General features: G+C 39.0%; 3 protein-coding genes across 7 annotated transcripts in view; 1 reads left to right on the plus strand and 2 right to left on the minus strand.

Moving 5' to 3' along the window:
- fchsd2 (FCH and double SH3 domains 2) overlaps window positions 1–6,208 on the minus strand; it is a 39,785-nt gene extending 33,577 nt beyond the window's left edge. Inside the window, exons 1-2 of one of the 4 annotated variants that reach the window (XM_058079032.2) lie at window positions 5,650–6,208; window positions 987–1,084 (exon numbers count right to left, since the gene is read on the minus strand). In XM_058079032.2, the coding sequence (XP_057935015.2) occupies window positions 987–1,084; window positions 5,650–5,670 (119 nt within the window). In that variant the 5' untranslated portion in view covers window positions 5,671–6,208. The remainder of the gene's footprint in view (window positions 1–986; window positions 1,085–5,649) is intronic. The other 3 variants (XM_058079030.2, XM_058079031.2, XM_058079029.2) reach the window with 3 other exon arrangements.
- Window positions 6,209–7,305: 1,097 nt separating this feature from the next.
- p2ry2.1 (purinergic receptor P2Y2, tandem duplicate 1) lies at window positions 7,306–10,352 on the plus strand. The gene is made up of 5 exons (XM_058079036.2): window positions 7,306–7,312; window positions 8,043–8,365; window positions 9,308–9,476; window positions 9,545–9,887; window positions 9,961–10,352. Exons 2-5 carry the CDS (start codon window positions 8,047–8,049, stop codon window positions 10,123–10,125), a joined length of 996 nt encoding a protein of 331 aa, XP_057935019.1. The 5' UTR covers window positions 7,306–7,312; window positions 8,043–8,046; the 3' UTR covers window positions 10,126–10,352.
- A 346-nt stretch (window positions 10,353–10,698) lies between these two features.
- On the minus strand, window positions 10,699–23,658 carry relt (RELT TNF receptor). 2 transcript variants are annotated; one of them, XM_058079034.2, is made up of 11 exons: window positions 23,488–23,658; window positions 18,804–18,878; window positions 18,637–18,726; window positions 18,187–18,371; window positions 17,998–18,053; window positions 17,653–17,907; window positions 13,410–13,490; window positions 13,179–13,257; window positions 12,333–12,707; window positions 12,131–12,259; window positions 10,699–12,002 (listed from the first exon to the last, which is right to left on the minus strand). In XM_058079034.2, the coding sequence occupies exons 2-11, from the start codon at window positions 18,843–18,845 to the stop codon at window positions 11,999–12,001; spliced, it is 1,296 nt and encodes a 431-aa protein (XP_057935017.2). In that variant the 5' UTR covers window positions 18,846–18,878; window positions 23,488–23,658; the 3' UTR covers window positions 10,699–11,998. The 2 variants fall into 2 exon arrangements, with proteins under 2 accessions (XP_057935017.2, XP_057935016.2); XM_058079033.2 differs by lacking the exon at window positions 10,699–12,002 and having other exon boundaries at window positions 12,009–12,259.
- Window positions 23,659–25,407: the final 1,749 nt, after the last annotated feature.

Here is a 25,407-nt window from a genome sequence, read left to right on the forward strand (position 1 = left end):
GTTTATGTTATTTGTTTAACATCGATGTCTGTTAAAAGTAGAACATTTTGTAACAAGTGGTTGGTTTTGTAAATATCTGTAGTGAGCATCATCTGTATTTGTCAGGAAGGGCATCCGGCATGTAAAGGGCTCAGGCCAAAAATCAGTATGCGGATAAAAAAGATCTACTTTGGCGACGCCGTAAATCAGGAAAAAGCTGAAAGAAAAACAAACAAACATGTACTGGGGATGTGCCGGTGTGTTTGCTGTGATTTACAAGTTTCCCTGAATGCAGCGTGCAGCCCTGCTTGTGTTTCCACCATGGGCCTGTATGGAGGGCTACATCAGCCACCTGATTAGTGTAACATCATAGCGGGGTGACAATGAATTTAACAAAGAAGACACAATAAACAAAGAACAACAATGGAAGACCTCCAGAATACTGCATTGTTCATTGCATAGCGTATGACAAAGATTGGTGTTTCCATTCAATTTGCCACACAGAAGCGGCAATTCTCTGTCAAGCAATCTGCACACTGTAGATTGCCTACGAGAGCAAAAAATGTAAAGAATGTAAAATGAATCAATTTGCACCCAAATATATTCCAAAGCACAATCGCATTCTTCACACATCTACTATATTCCGCATGAGTGAAACAATGTAAGAAACATAGCAAAAGAAATCATAAATTATCCCTTTGCCAAAGAAAAAAAGATTCATAAATAGAAAGAGACACACCAAAGGAGACTGTTTGAGCAAAACCACAATCAAGAGGGTGGGTGACACAAGGGACTCGGCAAAAAGAAAAGGGTTGAGGGAACAGGAAGAAGCCAGCAGGAAATTCCTTCATCATTTTCCTGACCTTTTGTCCTTTTTTTTTTTTTAAGAAACGCTCAAAGCTGATTATGGCGAGCACATTCGGATCAACCAAGAGAGGCTAGATTAAAATCATCTTCGGTTAGTGAAATGCTGAGAAGAACGTGTTGGAGCATGGATGTGTTCATACCTCATGTCTTCCAGCAGGTCGCATTCACTCAGATTTTTAAAGTGCAGTCTTGTCAACTGGTCCGTGTGCGTGTTCTTCAGCTCCTGTGTCACTTTAACCTGGTGAGGACACAGATACACATTAAGTGGACATATGTCATTTACCTTCACACCTACTACAACGATGGCCAATCATTATAAACAAAAAGTCAAAAATGAGATACAGTCGTCCCAATCCACTTTGCAGATTTTTAACAACATAAATTGATACATCATACTGTTTAGTGTATGAATATGGCAAAAAAAATGGGACTGCCTCAAACTTTTCGGGACCTGAGGCTGTCTTGCTAGGTGCTAGAATGGTAGCCGTTAGCATGTTAGAATTTAGCTAATTTACTCATGTCTAAAGGCAACTACACATGGCATAATGTGGGGACACTATGGGACTGCATCAACCTTTTCGGTACTTGAGGCTGTCTTGCTAGGTGCTAGCATGGTAGCTGTTAGCATGTTAGCATTTAAGCAAATGTACTAATGTCTAAAGGCAAATAGACACATGGCATGATGTAGGGACACAAACGGACTGCCTTGATACTTTTGGGACTTGAGGCTTTCTTGCTAGGTGCTAGCATGATAGCCATTAGCCCACCGGGTCCGAGGTTCACAGCACAGGTTGCAAGCCCATCAAAATTTCCGCGGGAATTTTCTAGTTTACTCCTATTGTGTATGCCATATTGGCTAATATGAGTGTAAATGTGACTATAGGGGTGTTAGTTCATGTCTATAGGTCTCTAATTATGTTAAATCATATTTAGAAGCTTGTAAGCACGTTTTGCCTAGGTAGAAAAATATTAAATTTATAAATAAGAAATCCTACTTATTGGAAATTCAGTTACCGCAGCCGTGTCGTTAACCAACTGACTGTGAGAACCTCGGTTAGCGGTTAACAAAAATGGAAGTCATTCTCCCCCAATGATGTCATCAGTGGTTGACTCCGTAGTTTTGTGTATCCTAATGAATGTAGTGTAGTTATTTTGACTGACATATTACCGGTACTCAGGTTATGTACACATCTATTGCGGAATTATGCGGAATTACCCGCATATTGAATACCATTATGATACCAAATGCATTCATTCACCTGTAATCAATTCCACATAATCAACCTATACATTACATACTGTATCATGCAGCGCAGTTTTACTGAATATAAAATGACATATGTGTCATTTTCTCACTTTTGGAGAAGCCTGGCAGCCTTTTTTTGCATGCACCAGATGCTATGCTAATATGCTGTATTCTAAAAAGCAGATATATGCACACACACTCCTGTCCATGCTGTCACTGTGAAGGTCATTGTGTATTGCCGGGTGAATTCCACCGGCTATTCACCAGTGGCCAGAATTGGGACTCTTCTAGACACAACAAGCGAACACACAAACACGCAGGCATGTAGAGTACGTACACAAGCACACACACTGCAGAGAGTCTTTAATCGTGCTGTGCCTTTGAAGATAAGGAGGGAGATGTTCATTACTACTTGACTTGATTCCTTCCCGCTGTCGTTCATTGTGGTGGCACAAGGCGGTACTAAGAAGAGGAAGGGTGGGTGGTGGCACAAACAGTGAGGGGAAGAGTGGCTGAAGAAAGGCTGGGCAGGAGGGTTGAGGAGTAGGGAGGAAAATGGCAGGTGAGCAAGTGACAGTAAGAGGAGAGGGACACTAAAATTGCTTGATGAGAAGATGAAAATTAAAGGGGAAGTGTTATGCCTTTTCTGACCTTTCAATGTTATATTGTTGTGTCAAAGGATGTCAAAGTTTCAGATAATGAGGTTTGCCTATTTGGAAGTGAGCCCTAAAAGAAGTTTGTGATGGCTCTGAACGCTCGGTTTCAGACAGTTTTCTCTAAAACCATCTCCCTGTGACATCACAGTGAGACAGACTTCCTTATATGGGTGTGTACAGTTCCAGCTGTACAAGCTGAGTGTGACCAATCACAGCGGAGTAGACATACCTAGAGGCGGACTGTGGGTGGAATAAATTAAAACAGACAGTTTTGAAAATCAGGGCTGCACGGCAGACGAGTGGTTAGCGCGTAGACCTCACAGCTAGGAGACACGAGTTCAATTCCACCCTCAGCCATCTCTGTGTGGAGTTTGCATGTTCTCCCCGTTGCATGCGTGGGTTTTCTCCGGGTACTCCGTTTTCCTCCCACTTTCCAAAAACATGCTAGGTTAATTGGCAACTCCAAATTGTCCATAGGTATGAATGTGAGTGTGAATGGTTGTTTGTCTATATGTGCCCTGTGATTGGCTGGCGACCAGTCCTCCTCTCGCCCGAAGACAGCTGGGATGGGACCCTCATGAGGATAAGCGGTAGAAAATGAATGAATGAATGAGTTTTGAAAATCCAATGAATAGGTGCAGATTCTGGAAGGTCCAGAAAGCTTTTTGTGGGGGTTATCATGTGCAGCTGCACACAACTCAATACAAAGGGTTGAAAAATTAGCATAATATGAAAGCAGCTGAGAATCAGGAGAATTAGACCTTGATTATTATAAGTAAAAAGAACAGCGCTCAGTCATTTATTCCTTCATTAGAGCCTGTAGTGTTCAGGGTCAGGGTCACAGGTGAGCTGTAGCCTATCCCAGCTATACCTATATGTAAAATGTTAATCTATTTATTTATTTATCGGTACTGTACAAACTGAAGTTAAAACCGAAACCAGCAAAATTCAACAAAATGGAACTTTGCCACACACATTGAGAAGCACTGAATTAACCAAACATGCATATTATTGGGATGTGGAAGCCAAAGAAAACCCATACAGGAATGCAGAGAAGATACAGCTGAATGTGTGTCCACGTCAGGGCTACTGGTGGTGTAACATTTTAAAAGGACGGTGCACGGGGTCCCATTTGTGTCCCCCAGTTGGGGCATGACAGAAAATAATTACGAATTGCTTGCTGTAGTTAGTGGTAGATTCGGACTGCACAACATCTGAAGTGCTGATTGCAATATTTTTGCTTACCCTGCAATATTTTTGCTTACCTTATATGGCTTCAGCCTACATTTTAGAATTTAGAAACAGCTCTCAGTAAGACACAATTTTTGATACAGCTCTTCAATTGAACCAATCGGAGTACCTGATTATTGTTCTGGCAGTGTCATATTCCTACCTGCCTAACGTCAATCATATTAACGGTGCCATTCGGGCAATGGGTCCTCATACCAAGAAGAAGAATCCTGTATAAATATTTTCTTGTATTGCATTCATTCATTTTCTACCGCTTATCCTCACAAGGGTCGCGGGGGGTGCTGGAGCCTATCCCAGCTGTCTTCGGGCGAGAGGCGGGGTACACTCTGGAATGGTCGCCAGCCAATCACAGGGCACATATAGACAAACAACCATTCACACTCACGTTCATACTTATGGACAATTCGGAGTCACCAATTAACCTAGCATGTTTTTTTTGGAAACCGGAGTAATGCATGGCATTGAACTCGGGTCTCCTAGCTGTGAGGTCTGCGCGCTAACCACTCAACCGCCATGCAGCCAGACATTTTTAATTATGACATATAAGTTATTGTCTCTTAACTGAACGCAGCCATCTTTAGCTAAAACACCAAGTGAATCAGACACACGTGGAGTGTAAACAAGACATTTGAGCAGCCGCATGGAGGAGACGGTATTAGATTCCAACAGACTGATGCGGCGCTGTAATGAATATGTCAACCGCTTTGACGGGATGAGAAAAAATATTGTACCGCCAAGGCCTTTATAGAAGAGTCAAGGAAAAAAGGTGGGCAGATGAGATGCTAAACTTTACAGTACTGCTCCAAGTCTCTGCAGCCTCCATGGTGACTATATGTGTTCTGCAGGCTTGACATGGCACGTTCAGGGCCGGTAGAAACACACAGCACAAATTACCACATGGGGAATATGTGGTAATTAAGAGGAAACTGTGCAGTGGTTCACACCAAGGTAATTGCCTCTCATGCAGCTATTTCAGGAAAACAGACAAGGCTTATGGGAAGCTACCTTAACATACACATACACACACACAGTACCAATCATAAAGAAGCTTTGCAGTGCCAATGCAGAATCAATAAAGCAGTCTAGGACGAGTCTCTGTCAGCATGCATGTGGGTGTGCTGTATTACTACGTGTGACCCCGGACAGACTGAAGGTCTTCCCCGAAGACAACAAGCCTCATCTCACAATCAACAATCACAATTTAGTTTCGGCAGTGCTGCAGTCACCATAGTTGATAACACTCATAGCTAGCATCACGTCATGCGCATGCTAACGTCATGAGACAAACGCCGCTGATTGTGTTTGATTTTGAAAGTTGCGTGGAGAAAATTGTGGAAATGTCACAACGAACATAGTCATGTGGTTGGTTATTGTGCACGAGACGTGTTGTTAGCCCACGAGGTGTGTGTGTCATGTTGACGTTTGAACGGATGCATCATCTTCATCATCGTCTTCATCGTGTCATTATGGTTAACATTACGGAGCTTTCAAACATTAGCAAGTAAAAAGAAGCATGTTTGTAATGTTCATGTCTTTTCTTAATGTGTGTGTGTGTGTGGTTAGCGCTCTATTAGTAATGTTACAACATTGCTCTCCATTGTCTCAGTCAGGCTAAAACATAAATAACGGTGCTGTGTGGAGATCACTCACCTTTCTCGGCGGTGGCTGCATTTTGGAGTATTGACATGAATGTTATTTCTCCTGTCAAATGTATTGTAATCCAAAAAAAAAAAGAAATCTGATAATTTGTCTTCCTGCAACAACCCCCCAAAAATTATAGTAATCCTCCCCTTCGCACGTCAGGGAGGAAAGACGGGTTAGATTTGTACTCCGGCGGCCATGATTGATGGTGAATGGCTGGTTTATACGAAGCAGATAGTGAGGCTGCTGATGTGAGTGTGAGCACTTTGTGTTTGGATGAGTGGAGAGTACAGTAGTGTACAATAGTGTAGTGTGACGAACTGGATAGGACAGTGGGAAAGGCAAAGGGAGAGGAAAGGTGGACATTAACGGGGAACCCCTATAGCTCCCAAGAACAATGGCTCCCCCGAGTGGTGACGTGTGGTAGCACATCCTGTGTCCGTAAATGCAAATTAAAAAAAGAAAACACGTTTTTTCCCTATTACTAATATCCTCCCTTATATCGCCATTATAATGATAAAAAGACGTTTCGCCACGATCGGGTTGGTTATTTGTCCATATTCGTCTCAAGCAGAAGGAGAACGTCTGCTTATGACGGTTAGCTAGCTAGGCTGTGTCGCAAAAGAGCTGCATGGCAACAAGGGACGCAGTCGAGCACAGAAAAATCGATGAGACAATTTCAAGGTTTCAGATTTCGTTTATTTTGGCCCTTGTTTGGTTCTCAGGTGCATATTCCCAAATGGCCCTTGCTTAGTTCTCAGCTGCATATTCCCAAATGGCCAATTTTGTGGTGTTGAAGAAAAGGCCTTTGAGGATGCCACCATTAACAACCTTCATTTGGGAAGAAATTCCCAATCGGATCCATCAATCGAAATTTTGGACTTATTTGTCCCATGACCCTCAGGATCTTTTGAGATTTTCAAAATGACTGTGTCCAACCTTAGCAGCAATGTTGTGCTGCAAGAGACCTGGTTTATGCAGCCCAACAATTTGACCGCATTCAAAGAGAGAAAGCTTTGTTTGCCTTTGCCGTCAAGCGATCATCCACATTTTTTAAAGCCATTAAAGTCACATTTGAAAACTACACAAAAATGATTTATCCTGTTATCACGTGGAAACTGAAAAACAAAAAATAAACTCACAAATGCATCTACTAAATAATAACTTTACACCTGTATTTCTAATAAAAACACAGAAAAAAAAGATTACAAATGCATTTCATTTTTGTGGAGAGGAAAGTGAGAACAAAAGTGTGTTTTAATTCATACCTCCCAGCCAAGGTGACCAGTCTTTTAATCATTAATAGTTTCTGGAGCAGGTAATACATTAAAGGTTTTTTTCTCACCTTTCCTTGCTCAGTATGATATATATTCTCTATTGAGAAAGATGGCTTCAATTGTTCAATTATTCCTCAATGCTTTTGGCTTTAAATTCTTATGAGTTGTGTTGAGGTAAGAAAAAGATCAGACTTATATTCAATCATCAAGTTATAATAATGAGAATAATACTTTTGTGAATGACTGTAAACACTTTTCCATTGTGTGTGACTGTAACAGCCTTGGGGTCTTAATAATGTATGCAGGCTCCAGCTTGGTGGGCTTCAAGGCAAGTTTGCTAAACTAAATAAACTTTAAGTACACAGTCAGAACTGCGGAAGGACGATCTCTCTCAGGTATGTTATCTCCTAAATTTAACTTTTAGCTTGTGTTTTTAAAAGAAAATAGAGGATCAAAAATATATAATGTGAGGTCATGTATTGTTTTGATATATGGACCGACATCTGACATGAATCAGTCAATTTACTCACTGCTCTCTAGTGTATGTTATGGTAATGGTAATTACTTTTATTTCGTTTGAACATGCATCAGATTACAATTGAATGCATCACATAATCAGTTCACAGTTCCACATATCCGAAAGGAGTAGGAAGAAGCAAAGCTTATTAAATCCTACCCCTCCATCTGGTACTTTTACAATCAGTAACTGTTACATTTGTTCACTTCCTGCTTTCCTAATATATTTTAAGTTGTTTTTTTTTTTATTTTATTTTTGTCACGTACCAAAGTACAAGGTGACCATACAATGACATAATCGGTACCATAGTAACTGTCAATATAGTGTCCAGAGGCTTAATATTTAATTATTTACAACCTGCCTTTATATACAGTACATATATAATTTGGCTCACACAAATACATTCCGATTATTGTTATTTATTATTATCATTTGTAAATAACATTCACTCTAATAAGTGCCATGCTGTATACAATATGTGGTCATTATAACCTAAAGACTGATATACAGCTCCCTTCCAGCCAGCCTCTGTATGCTATATAAAATATCTCATCTGTATTTTTGTTAATTCCTACATATTTACACTGTTTTTTTTTGGTTTTTTTTAGCAGGATGAACAAAACCGAGTCAAGCAACGTCAGTAACTACTGTCATTTTCAAGAAGGCTTTAAATACATTCTCCTCCCCGTCAGCTACAGTTTGGTGTTTGTGGTCGGCCTGGCATTGAATTCCACTGCGCTATACATGATTGTGTTCCGCACAAAATGCTGGAAACCGTCGACTATCTACATGTTCAATCTGACCATGTGTGACACACTCTATATTGTCACGCTGCCTTTTCTCATCTACTACTATGCAGACGGAAATGATTGGCCCTTTGGTGAATTCCTCTGCAAGATCATACGCTTCCTGTTTTATGCCAATTTATATGGTAAGGACAAGGAATATTTATATACATTTATGTGTATGTTGGCACCATCAGAGGTATAGCAAGTCTATTGCAAAATACTATATTAAGCATACACATTTCATTTCATACAAATACATTCATGTATAGCAGGGGTCTCAAACTCAATTTACTTGGGGGCCACTGGAGCTCGGGTCTGGGTGAGCACCAGGTTTTCCAAAAAAAAAAAAAATGCATTTATTAAAAACCAAAAATTTAAAAAACTTCGCTTTGGTTCCAATATTCTACAAAAAAAGCTCTGATAAAACATTCCACTGTTCTCAAATATCTTACTTTTTATTTTTCTTCAGAAAATAAGATGAAAAATAAATAAACAAATCAAGAATGAAGAAAATCAATCAGTCATAAATAAATAAATATAATAATAATAATAATACGGCAAATAATAAAAACTTAAGAAACCACATATAGTTAGTGGGTAGACAAATTATTTTTTTCAGATTAAAATGAACAAAGCATTATTAGAGCCCTGTAGACATGACAAAACACGACTATAGTCACATTTATACTCTTTTTATTTACAACATATTGCGCAACTGCAGGGTCTTGAGACACATGCTAACTTGCAAACTAGAGAGCTAGCGACCTAAACGGTAGCCTTCAAGTTATTTCCTTTAAACTTAAATAGCCAAAAACTTACCACTTCCACACAGATAGGGAGGATAACTATTAACAGTTATTTAACCTTTAACATGAACATTAATCAAACGTAATAATTTTTTCTGGGTACATGATACCATACAGCATCCAAATCAAACTTGCGCGGGCCGCGAGAACATTAAACTTTTATATCAAGGCGGGGGCCTCAAACTAGTGTCCTGCGGGCCACATGTTTGAGACCCCTGATGGATAGGATGTTGTACATGCATGTGTACCTTATATCCACCTCCTTTTAACTTTTTGTAGGTTCTATTCTGTTTCTGTGCTGCATCAGTCTGCATCGCTTTGTTGGAATCTGTTATCCTGTCCAATCCCTAAAATGGTTCAGTGCTGGTCGGGCCAGACTGGTGTCTGTGGCGGTTTGGGCATGCGTTTTATTCTGCCAGGCACCTATTCTTTACTTCTCAAGAACAAGGTGAGTTATTTCACTCTTATTAAGGTAATAATTCATTTGTAAATAAATAATGACACATCCTTTGTCAGGGATGCGGCAACAGAGAGGATTTGCTACGACACAACAAGCCCAGAACTCTTTGATGACTTCCTGGTTTACAGCTCAGCCGTGTCGGTGTTCATGTTTGCTGTGCCTTTCATGGTGGTGATGGTGTGCTATGGGCTGATGGTACGCAAACTTCTGGAGCCCGGTTGGGGTGACGGAGTAGCCCAGAGTGAGGTAGGGGGCCGGGCAGCCCTCCGAATGAAGCAGAAGTCAGTGAAGATGATCATCATCGTGCTGGCGGCCTTCATGCTTTGTTTCCTACCTTTTCACCTTACCAGGAGTTTGTACTACTCCTTCAGATATTTGAGGCAGCTCAATCCTGCACAAGTAAGAAACTGCAAACGCTACGATGTTATCTGATGTAAAGCCAAATAAATTGTTTGGTTTTTTTTTTAACCAGATGAGCTGTAACCTGTTGGAGGCGTCCAGTATTGCCTACAAGGTGACCCGTCCGTTGGCCAGTGCCAACAGTTGTGTGGACCCCATCCTTTACTTCTTAGCTGGCCAGGATGTCCGGTGTACCCTCAACATGAAGAGATCACGCTCGCTCCCCGAAACCCAATGATGTGATCCAATGACAATAGAAGTCATCATTATAACCTCTGATGCACTCACGGCCATTGATTTTTCACCTCTTCTTAGTTATGAAATCTCTCCATTGGATATTCACACAGCAATAATATGTTTTATTGCCAATGGAGACTTTCATTTTTTACTGTATAAAACTTTAAACAAGAACTTGTGTGCGCTTAACTTCATTAATACTAACCAACAGTCATAAAAGTGTAAAAATAACTTTATCACGCACCCTTAACTATGATGACACGAGACAGACGCAGTGACAAACCTGGGTTGCTTGAAAAAGAAAAAAATCCCGGTTTGGTTTTATGTTTTATTTTCTGCCATATAACTTAATTCATAACACACAATAAGTTGCAATTAATATCCATCTATTTTCTATTCACTTACCCTCACTAGGAGCCTGTCCCAGCTGACTTCAGACGAGTTCCATTCAGAGTAAGAGTTCCGTTGCCTTGTATCAATATGTCCAAATATATTGATTATGACTGCATAAACAGAGCAGATGAGCTCTGATAAACTAATCAGTAACAAATTCCTTATTTATGGTAATTTAATCTACTTCACTTGTGATATTTTACCACCAGATGGCGATTCTGCTCTACTGCAATAATGTTGGTGTCAAGATGTCAAGTACTTTGTAGTTCAAAATTAAGAAGCATTCAAAATATTTTATTTTTTTTTATTTCAGCGGTAAAAATTATACATACTGTACAATTACATTGAGATGAATTTTGTTTTTAAATCCAGCAACACTTCAGATTGAAAACCTGTTTAGAATGCCTGATAAAAATACATTGAGCAGCACATTAAGTTAATATTAGCAATAAATATCATATCCTTCAAATATATTGTCATGTGAAAATAGCTAAAAAAAAAAAAGATTTCAAATAGTACACTGAAATCAAACCACTAATCCTATATTCTGCAACCACTGGAAAAAAAAATGTGAACTATACAGTATGTTTATTTGAATTTGAAGTAAGGACTGCAGCTCACCATTCATTTTAGTTGTCAATATTCCAAGTCACACAAAAGTATATTCAAGTATATTGTGTTATGAATGACAAAGAGAAAAATAATTTGGTGCAGTTTAAGAAACATTTTGCTGAAATATTTTATCTGTAGCGATCTGTATATTATATACATAAACAGTATATATGTGTTGTGTTTTTTTTAATATGAGATTTGACATGTGATGTGTCTATTTGTGTCTTAACCCCTAATAAAAGCCACTGAGATGGCGTCCGATGCAGGTCATTTATGAGCGTATTGTCAATACATCAGTTGGGACTATGTTATATCCAACATATCCAATGTCTAAAAGCTCAGGTAACAAGGAAGCGACTCGAGCTATAATAATGAAACTGAATAGAACATTTTTCTTTCAATCCCCACCTGCTATTACTGTGTAGTTTGACCTTGAAAAATGATCATGAGGATGAAAACCTCATTTATGTTCATTTATCGTGCTGAACACTACCCCGGTTTCATGTTTACCGCACCTGAATGCACACACATACAGCAGGAGTCCAGTTTGCCCTCCCTTTACACTGGGAAGAATGACTTGGTACCTATTGCGTAACCGAGTGTTTACTTAAGCATGTGTCTTTTGTTATGGGAGTTCAAACAGCCGGCCTTATTCTTCCACACATCTGCCCCCTAAAGTGCTGAGTAATAACAGCTTCGGATCCGATGATGTCGTACAAACCTCTGTTTTTATCTTAAGCGCAGAGACTTTTCCTTTTGGATAAGCTCTTTGCTGTTCTCTGGAGCAGGACTTGGCCCCAGTGGTAAAATGTTGTCAGTAGTAGTCTTACTCCCACAAGAAGTATAGTCCTATCATACACCATCTACCGTCACCTGGAATACAGTACAATACAGTACAATATAGTACGTACAACTTCATCTAACATATGTATGGTGCGTGCGCATTTGGAAACATGTCTCTTCAAGTTGAAAGCACAGTGGGGGGCAGACTGAAGTTGTACCTGATGAGGCTGGCTAAGGAAGACGAAGAGAAGGGAATCCCGCCAAAAAGGGATTTGCGTTGCTCCTGGGATGGTGCCTTCGTTTCCTCGACGACTGGCTTGTATTCAGGGATGTGAGCAACTTGAAATCTGTCAAGTATTATACAATTATGAGTATTGCAGTTAAGTCTGTATTGTGAAGGAAGTTCAAAGCGTGTCTCACCTTCCGACAGAAAGAACTTTCAGCTCTCCTTCCCTCGTTTCCTTCGCCTCATTGAAGTCCACAGTCTTTGGTTCAGTGTTTGGCACAGCAGCTTGTGTACAGTGAGGGGTGACGTATGTTCCAGACATGAGGGGTGGCCTCTTCTGGTCAGAGGATGTTTCAAGGGAAGGGAGAACGACAGACTGTGGTGGATCTTTCAAGTGTTCCAGATGGGGCATTAGCACAGGGGGCCATTTCCTTTGGGCACAGCGAGAACAACGGTAACCGTGCTTGAGTCCCAAGCCGGAGAGACCGGAGATGGTGTGAAGGTGCGACTGGTGGGGGCACAGTCTGGGGAGGGTGCAGAACGAGGACAAGGGAGACGGCATCGGAAGCCTGGAAGGAAACACAAGAGAGGATGAGCTGCGGTGTCAAAATATTGACAAACTAGATGTGAACGTTCCTAGACAACCTAAATGTGTCTTAGCGGTCATCCACCAATTGCCTATGATACTACTCTATATGTGTATGACTGAAATGTCAATCAGGTTCCAATATTAAAGTCAGCTCAGGTCTTGCTGATCATGCTAATATGTCAAGTCATACTCGTGTTGCCTAGAAACATGCAAATGCAGTGTTATAATTAAAGAGAAGGCGCCTACCCAGTGAAATATTACCATTTCCCATCATTTTTATGTTTTAAAAAAAGGGCCCAAAGACAGCTAGGATAGGCTCCAGCACGCCCCTTGTGAGGATAAGCGGTAGAAAATTAATGAATGAACGACCACACTAAAGGACACGATGTTAACCAAAACCACGCTAACCAGGGCAGACTCTAACCGAGGCACTGCTTTTTTGTGGACTTACTTAATTAATGAGCCGTTGCTCAGCGCCATCTGTTTGCTCTCGTACTCCTGCAGCAGTTCTTCTAAAGCAGCAGCATTTTCTGAAAGAGATAAGGAATAACGGCGTTTGTACCAGTTTGAGTCGTCACAATAGCTTTAAAATTATTGCCAATAATCCCAAACAAACCAAATTACTGTATGTAAGAAATTTTCCGTTCAAATGTAATACATTACAGGCAGTGTAGAGACGCACCTTTTTTCTCAGTGATCAGACGGACAAGAACACTAATTGTGTCGTCATTCAAGTCATCAGATATGTAGGGATAACTGTTACCTAAAACAAATGAGACAAGTTTTAATAACTTCACACAGGATTATTTTTCAACACTACTTAAAATTCCTCCCTGGTACGAGGCAAAGTTTCCAAGTCTGTGCATCCTTTGTTCACAAAGTATACCCAATCCCCCGCCAACCTACAGATGTGTTTTGTTAACTATGATAACTTTATTCATAACTCCCATACAAAACGTTAAGAGCAGCGACACTTTGTAGCGTTTGGCTGAGTTCACACAGTGCATGTCATTGCTGGGATACCATGCCTCAGCACACAATGGGACTGATAAGGCTTTCTCCATGGCAACCCCATGACCATCCCATAACACCGATGTCAGACATGTATGAAGAGGGCAATATCAGAGAATATGGGGATGTAAATAAACATGAGTATTAACTGAAGGTTCACTTTATACTAAGGCGTGTTGAAGTAAAAATGGCACTCGCATGTAAAGGCTTCGTGTATTGTGTAGTGTACCAGCGCACCAATGTAACTGTATCTTAGTGCACAGTATGACTGCAAGGCCTCCTTTGTGTGCAAGTGTGTACTCGTCTGTCTTTTAGGAGTGTGTACTTCTGTTGTGTAAAGGCCACACTTTTCGAGCTAGGTACTTGTGCCTCTCTTGCCTAAGTGGTGTTATGTTGATAGGCCATAACAATAGCAGTATCCAGAGGGATTGTTGCTATGGGAGGATTACAGCATCCATTTAACAGTATTGAGCTCAGTGTGCCATTCGGATCTGTGTGTGCAGATGCAAAGTCACCTGTCGTTCTAATGAGTTTTCCGTTTCAATGTACAGTCAAACACCAGGACCTCGCCAAGTGGGATTTAAGCTCTCCTCTTGGCTCTCCTGAGCAGAGCTAGGCCTGGCTATATAAATCACCCCCCATGGGTGTTCCCCATGACTGGAGCAGATGAGATATATGTGCTGGAGTCAAGACTTTACATATAGGACCACCAAAAGGTAGACAATGCACTTGAAGTTACATGATGACTGAAGAAAGATTTTGTTTTGCTGTTCTGCATCTGAATTGCACTGCAATTAATTAAAAAAAAAGTCTATGTGCTGTACGTCCTTCGTAAATCCACTTCATGTCACCCTGGCTAATGAGGACAGGCACAATTTCCTCTCTTAGAGCTGCACGAGCAAACATAAAAAGCACAGAAAAAAGTTAGAACACTGGTAAGAAAAGGAGTGAAAGGAGGAGTCATAGACTATGAGCCGAGTCCCTCATTGAATTATTGATCCGGCTGGGAAAGGAGAAGCGGAAGGAGTGTCGTGTTCCCATGAGAAGAGTTTGGGGTGTTGCTGCATAAAGTGTAGAAGCACGGAGAGAAGAGATTTGGCAAGATCAGCGAGTTTTCCTTTTGATGCAAAGACGGCTCAAGTTTCACAACAATGCGATTCCAAGAGAAAGAACTCCTAAACCTTTTAGGTCATTTCTCAACACACTCAAAAGCAGGGGTCTCAAACACGTGGCCTTGATATGAAAGTTTAATGTTAGTGCGGCCCGCGCAAGTTTGATATGGATGCTGTATGGTATCATGTACCCAGAAAAAATTATTACGTTTGATTAATGTTCATGTTAAAGGTTAAATAACTGTTAATAGTTATCCTCCCTATCCGTGTGGAAGTGGTAAGTTTTTGGCTATTTAGGTTTAAAGGAAATAACTTGAAGGCTACCGTTTAGGTCGCTAGCTCTCTAGTTTGCGAGTTAGCATGTGTCTCAAGGCCCTGCAGTTGCGCAATATGTTGTAAATACAAAAAGTATAAAATTTGACTATAGTCGTGTTTTGTCATGTCTACAGGGCTCTAATAATGCTTTGTTCATTTTAATCTGAAAAAAATAATTTGTCTACCCATCAACTATATGTGGTTTCTTAAGTTTTTATTATTTACCGTTTTATTATTATTATTATATTTATTTATTACTGATTGATTTTCTTTATTCTTGATTTGTTTATTTATTTTTCATCTTTTGTGCAGAAAAATCAAAATTAAGATATTTGAGAACAGTGGAATGTTTTATCAGAGCTTTTATTGTAGAAAATCGGAACCAAAGCACTGAAAAAGTTTGTATATTTTTCTGTTTTTAATAAATGCGTTTTTGTTTTTTTTTTTGAAAACCTGATGCGGCCCAGCCTTGCCCAGACCCTAGCTCCAGTGGCCCCCAGGTAAATTGAGTTTGAGACCCCTGCTCTAAAGCTAAAGCAATTTGAAACACAATATATGGTTACCTGTTCAATGCTTAGTCAAAATGAAGATGAACAGCACCGTATACACCAGTGCTAAAATAGTAAAATTGTTTTCAGTTTTCAACAAAGAGTGTATTCAGCATTTACGGCAGAATTTTTGCAAAACAAAATAAAAACACATCTCATTCACCGCAAGTTGGTAACAAGTTATAAATATGTGACAATACAGCTACAACGTACAACATAGATAGATGCCACAGTTAGAAAGACCTTACTTGTTTATGTCTTCATGCGTCAGTGATCATGTTTTTTTGTCAAGCGTTGAGATTTTGCTCTGTATTCACAATAGTTGTGCGCTGTGAGATGCAAAAGTTTGTTTGGATGCGGAAGCACTAGCTTGGACAGTCAATCCTGCCTCCAAACTGGTGGTTTAGAGTCACCAATTAACCTAAGATGCATGTTTTTGGCCATGTAAGAGGAAACCGGAGTACCCGGACAAAATGCACACACACACACACACACACACACACACACAGGAGGAGCATGCAAACGCCACACAGAGATGCCCAACGGCGATTCGAATCCAGATCTTCCAGTTCTCCCTGAGTGTGCGGCCTACATGCTAATTACTTGTGCACCGTGGAACAAATTAATAAGTGCTTAAAACTGGATTTTGTCCAGAGTGAACAATGGCAATAGAAGGGAAGGGTTCTGCGGCTGAATCTAATCTAATAATTACAGCAGTCACCTTTATTGCAAATGCTGATCCAAAATAACAGGAGAAATGTTTTGTAGGTGGGGAGCAAGATGTGTGTTAAAAATATACATTTTTATGTGCCTATCAATTATTAGCTTTCTTTGCCATTTGTTGATGGTCCTCCGTATGAGACATCCCTATAAGCAGCTGCGCCCCAATGCTGACGTCCTTGCAGAAAAAGGCATATGGCTGATCAGCTGTAACAGCTTTTCTCCAAGCCTTGTGTCACCAGGTGAAAGAGAGAAAATCCAACACAGCTTAGCAAATCTGTTTACTTACACACGTCAGCTCCCCAGCCTTACATGCTGCCCATACGCTGTTGTATTGGAGCTGATTTAAACACACCCCAACAGCAGTGACATAATACACAGCACACAGTATAATGGGATCATCTGTCACAATGGAAGACGTGTTTGTTTACTGCTACACTGAAAGATTGTGTGGGTGGAGTTTGCAGGATATGGGTGTGTTGTGCCTCTGCAAATGTATGCTTATGAGTTTAGATTGTAGATATAAGTCTTCAAAAAGTTAAGAACGGTGGAAAAAGTGCTCATGAATCAGGATTTTGAGTACTTCATTAGAGCATAAGACAGGAGTATCTATTCTACTATACACTACTAGATAAGTGTGGTGTAACTTTTGCTTTGTTTGGGTCAAGGGTGTCGCAATTTTGTTTGTTTTTTTTATACTTTAGAATTAGTCTGTACCCCGCCTGTCAACCAAAGGCAGCTGGGATAGGTTCCAGCATACCCGTGACTCTTGTGAGGATAAGCGGCCATTATGTCGGGTCACACTACACACAGCTATCCCTCCCGTGATCTTTCACCCCATCCTCATCATCTCATTTTGTATTTTATACAAGACTTTAAATTTTATATCATCATATATGATACATCACAAAAAGATTGTGATATATGCTAAAGGTCCATATCGCCCAACCCTAGTTGATGGGAATGTTTTCTTTCCACTTTTCAAATGTTAAAAATCACAAGAATAACCCAGTGTGCTTGGAAAAATAACCGCATGCATGACCTGTAATGAGTGAGCCTATATAAGGTTAAAGTTCAAAACAGCGGGACAGAGAGGAAAAATGTCTAACATGCATTTTGATACTACCTTCTGGCCTAGGCAACAGTGTAAAACTGAAGGCTAGTTATATTTTTATTTCTGTTATTTCTGTTATTTCAGTCCTTGCCATTCACGTCTCACCTTCTTTCTGATGAGTAGCAGCCTCTGCATCCCCCCCCTCCTTCTCAGCATTGCAGCGGAATCCTTTCTTCTTCAAGATGTTACAGATGAGGATCCCGAGCAGCCCCATCACACAAAAGATTGGCACCAAAGCAAACACAGCATACTCGGCCGTCTTCTCTTCAGCGCTGCGAACAACTGTGTCATTGACGGGCCCTCCGCCACCAGTGGAAATGCCTTTTCCCACCGTGCGCACCCTTCTGACGTGCAAAGACGCTGAAGAGGTAAAAAAAAAGAAATATTAAATGTGTATAACCAAATCTGTGTGGAAGAGATGACTGATTGGGAGATTGAAAATATGCTCACTTTTTACACAGAAGCTTTTGATTGAAGCATTTCCTACAACAGTTTTGGATTGAAACCTTAAATAGGACAGGGAGGGTATAATTAGATTTTACAGTGAGAGAAAGACTATGTAATGAAAGAGCAATCATGGTATTTTACTGGAGTAAATAGCATCGGGAACAGACAAAGACAAGGATTTGTGGTTGTTACCCAGGCAGACAGTCTCCACACACGGCATCAGAGTTGGCGGTGCCAGAGGTTACGAGTTTTTGGCCGTGGAGTTTGCACGGGGTATGCGGACGACACAGTTCAGAGTTGAATGATTCCGAGAAGGTTCCTGTGCGACATGAACGACACCGGACTTCCTCTGTCTGACTCTGGATCTGACCACAAGGCTGACAAAAGAAAAATAACAAGAAATTCAAGTGATTAAAAAAATGACATTGTGAGTGGATTCTGAAAATGTAATGTATTTTTCTTCTACAAAACTACCAAAACAAATCACACTGTTGATGCAATGACTATCTTCGCATGGTGCTCACTTCCCTCAATGTTGTGCAAGTTATCCAGCATAACAGTCACAATAACAGTTGCTCCCTAATCAATATCACTACACTGCAGGTTTTTCTTTTCTATAGGAAGTTGCAAAATTGTGCTCACTTTGGAAGGCTCATGTCCAACGGGACATTGCAGACACACACACTCTTCTCCCCACCGACACTGACCTGCAGTCCAACCACAGCCAAACACCTGGAAAACACAAATCACTTGAATTCATAGACCACGTTTTTTTGCACACATTCAGAAATATAAATGTAAGTAATTACCGTGACAAGGACGAGAGCTGAGCAGCAAAGGTGGTTCCTCATCTTCTTCAATGTATTCTGCTATGTACATATGACCTGTAGAAGAGAATAGAGGATATATGCTATGGTCAGGACCAAGTTCATTCAGGTATTTAGTCATGGAATATGCATTGAGATAATAGTTGAATAGAAATTACAATATGCACAATATTTGCATGTTATGTCACACAGCCAAATGATGCTCTCATTTCCAATCTGAGAAGGCAACCCATAAAATATGACATTTTATTACACAATCATAGCGCCCTGCAAGTTCAGACAGGACAGCTTGATGTCAAAGTATTCCTCACTTCCCCCTCCTGACTCATACCGCAATGAGCAGAACTGGAATTCAGGGTGTTGTGACGTAAACACAGAGTTATACGTGTGCATGTCTGTCACTCAAAGAAATAATTCACCTGGAGAGAGTCCACATATAAAACCCAGGTGAAATTATGCAATTGGCAGTACTGTTAGTCATAACATACTCCCACAATAGGGATGTGAAATTGTTATGTGCAAATTGTTATGTGCATAAGACACAGAACAGCTGAGACAGACAACAAGAAACAACAAGAAAACCACGAGACAGAAACGTGGTTGCACGTGCTGCCACAAATTCAATGCAAACCCAAATGTGACAAAACTCCAAGTGTCTTAAGGTTCCAAATAATGGTTAAGAGCGCAATGGAAACCGGTATAAGACTTGCAGAGTGGAAACATCGGTGTGCCTGCTTGTATTTTACGTCAGCTTCATCTCAGACACACCCCTTCAGTCATGCCTCTTCAATTACAGCTTACACGCACACAGAAAAGATGCTGACGGTTCAGGAAGTCTCTTGTGCCATTGGCAGGCTTGTCAAACATATTTCAATCATCTATAAGACAGGAATAAAAATAGGACCTAGTGTATAATTAAGACAGATCACGCTAGTCCAGTCTTGTTTGATTAGTGATGACAGATGGTAAAAGGTAAGATAATGCAATTTAAACATAAACTAAAATGTGTTATTTGAATGACTTTACTGCATAAAGTATATCTCACATCTCTGCATGTACAACTCTTACGGATGGACGTGTAGGACACCCAGAAAGAATAAAAGGATAACAGGTCGACAGAGAAGGAACAGCACATCAACACCTCTAAGAATATCCCCTCTTGCACAACAAACAAAGAATCTCTCCCATGATGCTGTGTCATTATATGTGCAAACAAAACAAGCACATTCAAAACACATGAAAAGGGAGAAATTAAAAAAAAACAGCAATTATGTAAGATATTGTGTGTTGTTTTTTAACCACAAACTAGTTAGAGACTTCACCTCCAAGGTTTGTGGTTTTGTGGACTTTATTTTGGGGTTGTTTTGAATGAGTGGTGAGTTAAGGTGTTTACTTCTTTTCAAAAATAGATATAAGCGTAATAGAAGGAACCACAAGGAAAGGTAAGTTGAGTTTAAATTACAAGGGTGAGTGATTTTTTTGTGTCCCCAATTGATGCAGATTGTAATTCCATTACATTTTTCATAATCTCATTTCAGAAACACATTCCAGTTTCCTTATGTTTAGTCAGATTGTTACAACGGCACGTTGCCTGTGATGTCAAAGCTTTCCTCCCTGTCTGTAAACATTATAATTTATACTATTACTGGATCTGTGTCAAACACTATTTTTACAGTTCAGTTATTATCTTTGCAATTACAACCATTTCTAATACATCTTTTTGATATTAATTGTGTAGGCTGTCTTAAAGCTGGGGTCAGTCAATGTCTATGTAAGAATATTTAAAGAGAAAGCACATCCGGCTGTATTTTATATAGCACATACAGTATGTAATGTCATACAAATTTGCAGTGGTGCAAGGTGGGATGCAGTGTGGTCATCTACAGCCTGGTTGTTCTGAGAGCTGCTACAGCATATTTCTCCACTTGAAAGACAGTCAATGATATTTGCAGACAGTCAATAATATTCACAGTGCTTGTATAGTTAATGTCTTAGACAATGTGTTTGAACAAGGAACTGATTTAATTGCTATTAATTGCACGGTAAATAAATCACGGCTAGGCTAAGCATTGTAATGAAAATAGCCTGAATCTATGTGATCAATGTGATTTGGATTCATGAGAAGTATTTATGGGATTAATTATGCTGAAATATGCTATAGCAGAAGTGCAGTGCTGCTTTAAAATACCAACACCTGACACAATGTCACATTGTGCACTCACATGTCACCATCGAATGATCAGCCTGCTCTAACTTTAACCAAAGTATTACACCTGATGAGTGGCTTTTAGCATCACATGAAAACCATATAAATATGCTTAAACTAACCAAAATGATTACTGTAAGTTAGGACCTCTTTTGCATTGGTAATACATACCAACCGTTTCTGATGTAAATATTATTTACCATAATGAGACAATACCCCATTATGGGACCGTGTCCCCACGCACACATTTCTTGCATGTCAAGCATTGAGTCTACCATTCACTCTCTTTAACCTTGGGGTGGCTGCCATGATGTCAGTTGTTTTCCAATGCAATGGAACACCAGCACAAACTGAGGTCATCAAGATAGAACGTGAGTCGTTGAGCGGACAGAACCAAGTGGAGCACGAGAAACGACAGCATCACCAATTACTCCTGTTAGGTTTCCTACCGGCCTACTCGTCTCCCACAACAATGAAATCAAACCGTCAATGATTCTGTTACAACCAAAAATGTGAATGAAATGCTGGCATGGTGAGAAGAAATATTTGTACGAACCTCGTGCTGTGGGTTGAGCTGGATTCCATACCACTTGTTTTTTTTTTAAGTGCTGCAAATGACAAGAGGTTCAATTTCCTCCTTTGTTGGCTGCATTGCCATTACTCAGCAGTTGTTTTGTAACCATCCCATGTCTGCATCACCACTAACACGAGGGACTGAGTGTATACTTTGCAATACATGACACACGCACACAATCACTCACTTGTGTTTCATCACAAAGAGACTTACCCGTACTAAAGAGCGTGATGTGTTCGCTGGTAATTGGTGGCAAGTTCAACCTTCTGAAGCATTAAAATAATGAATAAAATATAGTACTTTAGCTGGAAAATCATTTGAGTGTACTCATTAATGTACATGCAGTCATCCATCCCTGATGCAGTATATGTAAGCGTTAAAGCTGCCTTTAAGTATGGATCACAATTCAAATGATTTTAGTTGGAGAGATGGGGAAAAAAAGCTGTACAGACAAATTATCAGGAGAATACGGTCATAAGAAAAAATAGCATTACATTGAAATATTAAAGACTAAAGATGTAATTTTATTTCACAGTTGTAATATAAGAAACAAAACCTGAATAAAGTTGCAATTTTAGGAACTGTAGGCTAGGTAAATGTTATATTAGTATTATTACAATAAAGTCAAAATACTATGAGAATAAAGACAATGTGGCCTGTGGGTCATTCAAAAAATACAATTAAAAAAGAAAACTTGAAAAAAAAAGCAAAACTCAGAAAAAAAGCTGTAATTTTACATAAATAAAATCAAATTATTAAGAGAATAAAGTCAGGAAAATGGGAGTAGTTCAAATATTAAAAACAAAAAAATGTCATTGTATTTTACAGTCGGAATAACAACAACAAAAAAACAATCTAAGGGCGTGAAGGTTGAATAAAAGTTATAGTAACATGAGAAGAAACTTGAAATATTTGTAAAAAATTTAAATAAAATAAAAGCTAGCTAAAAGTATAACATGAGGAGAAAAAGTTCATTCATATTAATAATACCCTTTGTCACCTCACCGATCACTTAGTAAAACTCAGATGCAGACTGTTTTACTTTAAATATTATAATAAACATCTCAGCATACTTACATTGGTTGCTTTAAAAAAAAACTGTGTCTCCAGCCTCCTTTCATGTATCAATATGCAGAAATATCAATATTTCACATCCTATAACAATATAGAGCTGCATATGCAAGAGTCAAAATGCATGATGATTACTCTCAATGATGCCAATCTGTGATGCCAAGAGGTACGTCATCAAAACAACTCATTAGAAAAGGTTTCCATGTTCATTTCCTTGTCCTTTAGCAAAGTATTTGGCTCATGCTGAGAATTTCCTTCCAACTGAACGGCTGGCCTTAGCAAATACATTGTGAAATATGTGCATACTGTACATGAAGATTGTAAATGTAATATTTTATATATCACTGTAATGCTAAATTAAGGCTCTTGCACCGCCCATGCTCATACACCTACAAGTGTGGGGTTTCAAGCCGAAAACTATCCTAGAGAATATGTACAAAGTTAATAGACGAATAATTCAAAAGCAGGGGAGTCATTCTGACGGAAATGACGTCATAAAGTGTAATATACCACTCTTCAGTTTCGCATCTGTTTAATGAACTCTACAGGAACATCTTAGCATTGTTGGAAGACATCACAGGAAAAAAGTATTCTAACGACTAAAGCTAACGAACAATGACTGGAACAGATGGTGATCCTTTTGTTCGGATCACCATCTGGATGAGATACAACAAATAAAACCAGAACCGCCTAATAAAACACACAACAAAGGCAACCTTTAGTCTTATGCGACCTTAGCGATATCATCCACCGTCAATCGTCAACTAAACACTCGGCGACCACCCAGACAGCAGTTTAAAGTTGTCAAAACTTACCGGTTTCGGTGAATAAAAGTAGCTGAATTCAAAGCTCTGACGGGACCATCACCAGATACGAAGGATAGAGTTAGTGGGGGTGTCAATAAAACAACACTTGGCTTGAGAAAAGACGAAAACCACGATGCCGGTTGGTGATGACAGTCCTGTCGGTCGCGCGCTTTGCTTTCCTTTGTGGGAGCTCGGAGTGGGCGGGTCGATTCAAATATACTTGGCGTCGATACCAAGGGTGGTATCGGTATGAGAGCGATACCAGTGCGATTAAGTCGATAATTTCAGTTCTTCTCTGAATGTTTTTGATGTGTTTATATACATTTATATATATATATATATATATATATATATATATATATATATATATATACATACACATACATATATATATATATATATATATATATATATAGTATATATATATATAGTTGGCGTCGATACCAAGAGTGGTATCGGTGTGAGAGCGATATCATTGCGATTAAATAATTTCAGTTCTTCTCTGAATGTTTTTGATGTGTTTATATACATTTATATATATATATATATATATATATATATATATATATATATAGTTGGCGTCGATACCAAGAGTGGTATCGGTGTGAGAGCGATATCATTGCGATTAAGTCGATATTTTCAGTTCTTCTCTGAATGTTTTTGATGTGTTTATATACATTTATATATATATATATACACACACACACACATACACATATATATATATATACATACACACATATATACATATATACACATACACATACATATACATACATACATATACATACATACATATACATACGTATATACATATATATACATGCATACATATACACTTATATACATATACATACATACACACATATATACGTACATACATACATACATATATATATACAGACACACACATATATATATATATATATATACGTATATATACACACATACATACATACATATATACACATATACATACATATACATATATACATGCATACATATACACTTATATACATATACATACATACACACACATATATATACACACATACATACATATATATATACATATACATACATACACATATATATACATATATATGAATACATATATTCATACATATACATACATACACACACATATATATATATACATACATACACACACACATATATTATATATATATATATATAGCAACCTACTGTATCAACTAATGGGACTGACATATGTACTGCATATTGAGGTGGAATGAACGCTTTCAGTGTGACTCCTGTACTCCATGGCAGCTACGTACCTGGAAATAAAAGAGTGACAAAGTGGCACCAGTGAACTTATTTAATTACAAGTATGAACCAACAATGACATAACAAGAACAGGTAAATACAGGAAGTGACTGACAAGTCCAACTGTCAAAAGTTACAAACAGTTGGTTGTCCTGCACCTGCATTGTTTCCCTGCTTGTATCTATCACACTGCAGTCACAATTACAGTCCAAACTGTTGCCAGCGACGACACAAATAGCACGGATGTTTTGTTTGGTCACAAGAGAGGCCACCTTAGTCTTTTTTATGGAAACATGACATGCGTATAATTTAAATGTGGAACTGACAGGGCATACCGGACAAAAAAAAAATAACACAAAACTTACAGAAATATATAAAAATATGCCATTAGATTCATATAGACAATTCAGGACGTGTGCATTATTTACAGAAATAGGCCTTTTTGTACCAATATTTACAACAATAAAGACTGATGATGCCCATATCAAGCATGAAGAGGTTTCTCTGTAATAAGCAATTGGAAAATTAATATTTGTGGAGTAAAATCAAACGTCGAGAGACACTTAATTTCCTGGGGAAGATATAATTTCAGCCAAAAAATTAGAAAAATTTTAGAAAAGTGCCAATATAGATATCTATTTC

Source organism: Doryrhamphus excisus, linkage group LG8, assembly GCF_037039965.1.
Source record: "Doryrhamphus excisus strain RoL-2023G ecotype Guam linkage group LG8, RoL_Dexc_Guam_v1.1, whole genome shotgun sequence".
In the NCBI taxonomy this organism is placed as follows: domain Eukaryota; kingdom Metazoa; phylum Chordata; class Actinopteri; order Syngnathiformes; family Syngnathidae; genus Doryrhamphus; species Doryrhamphus excisus.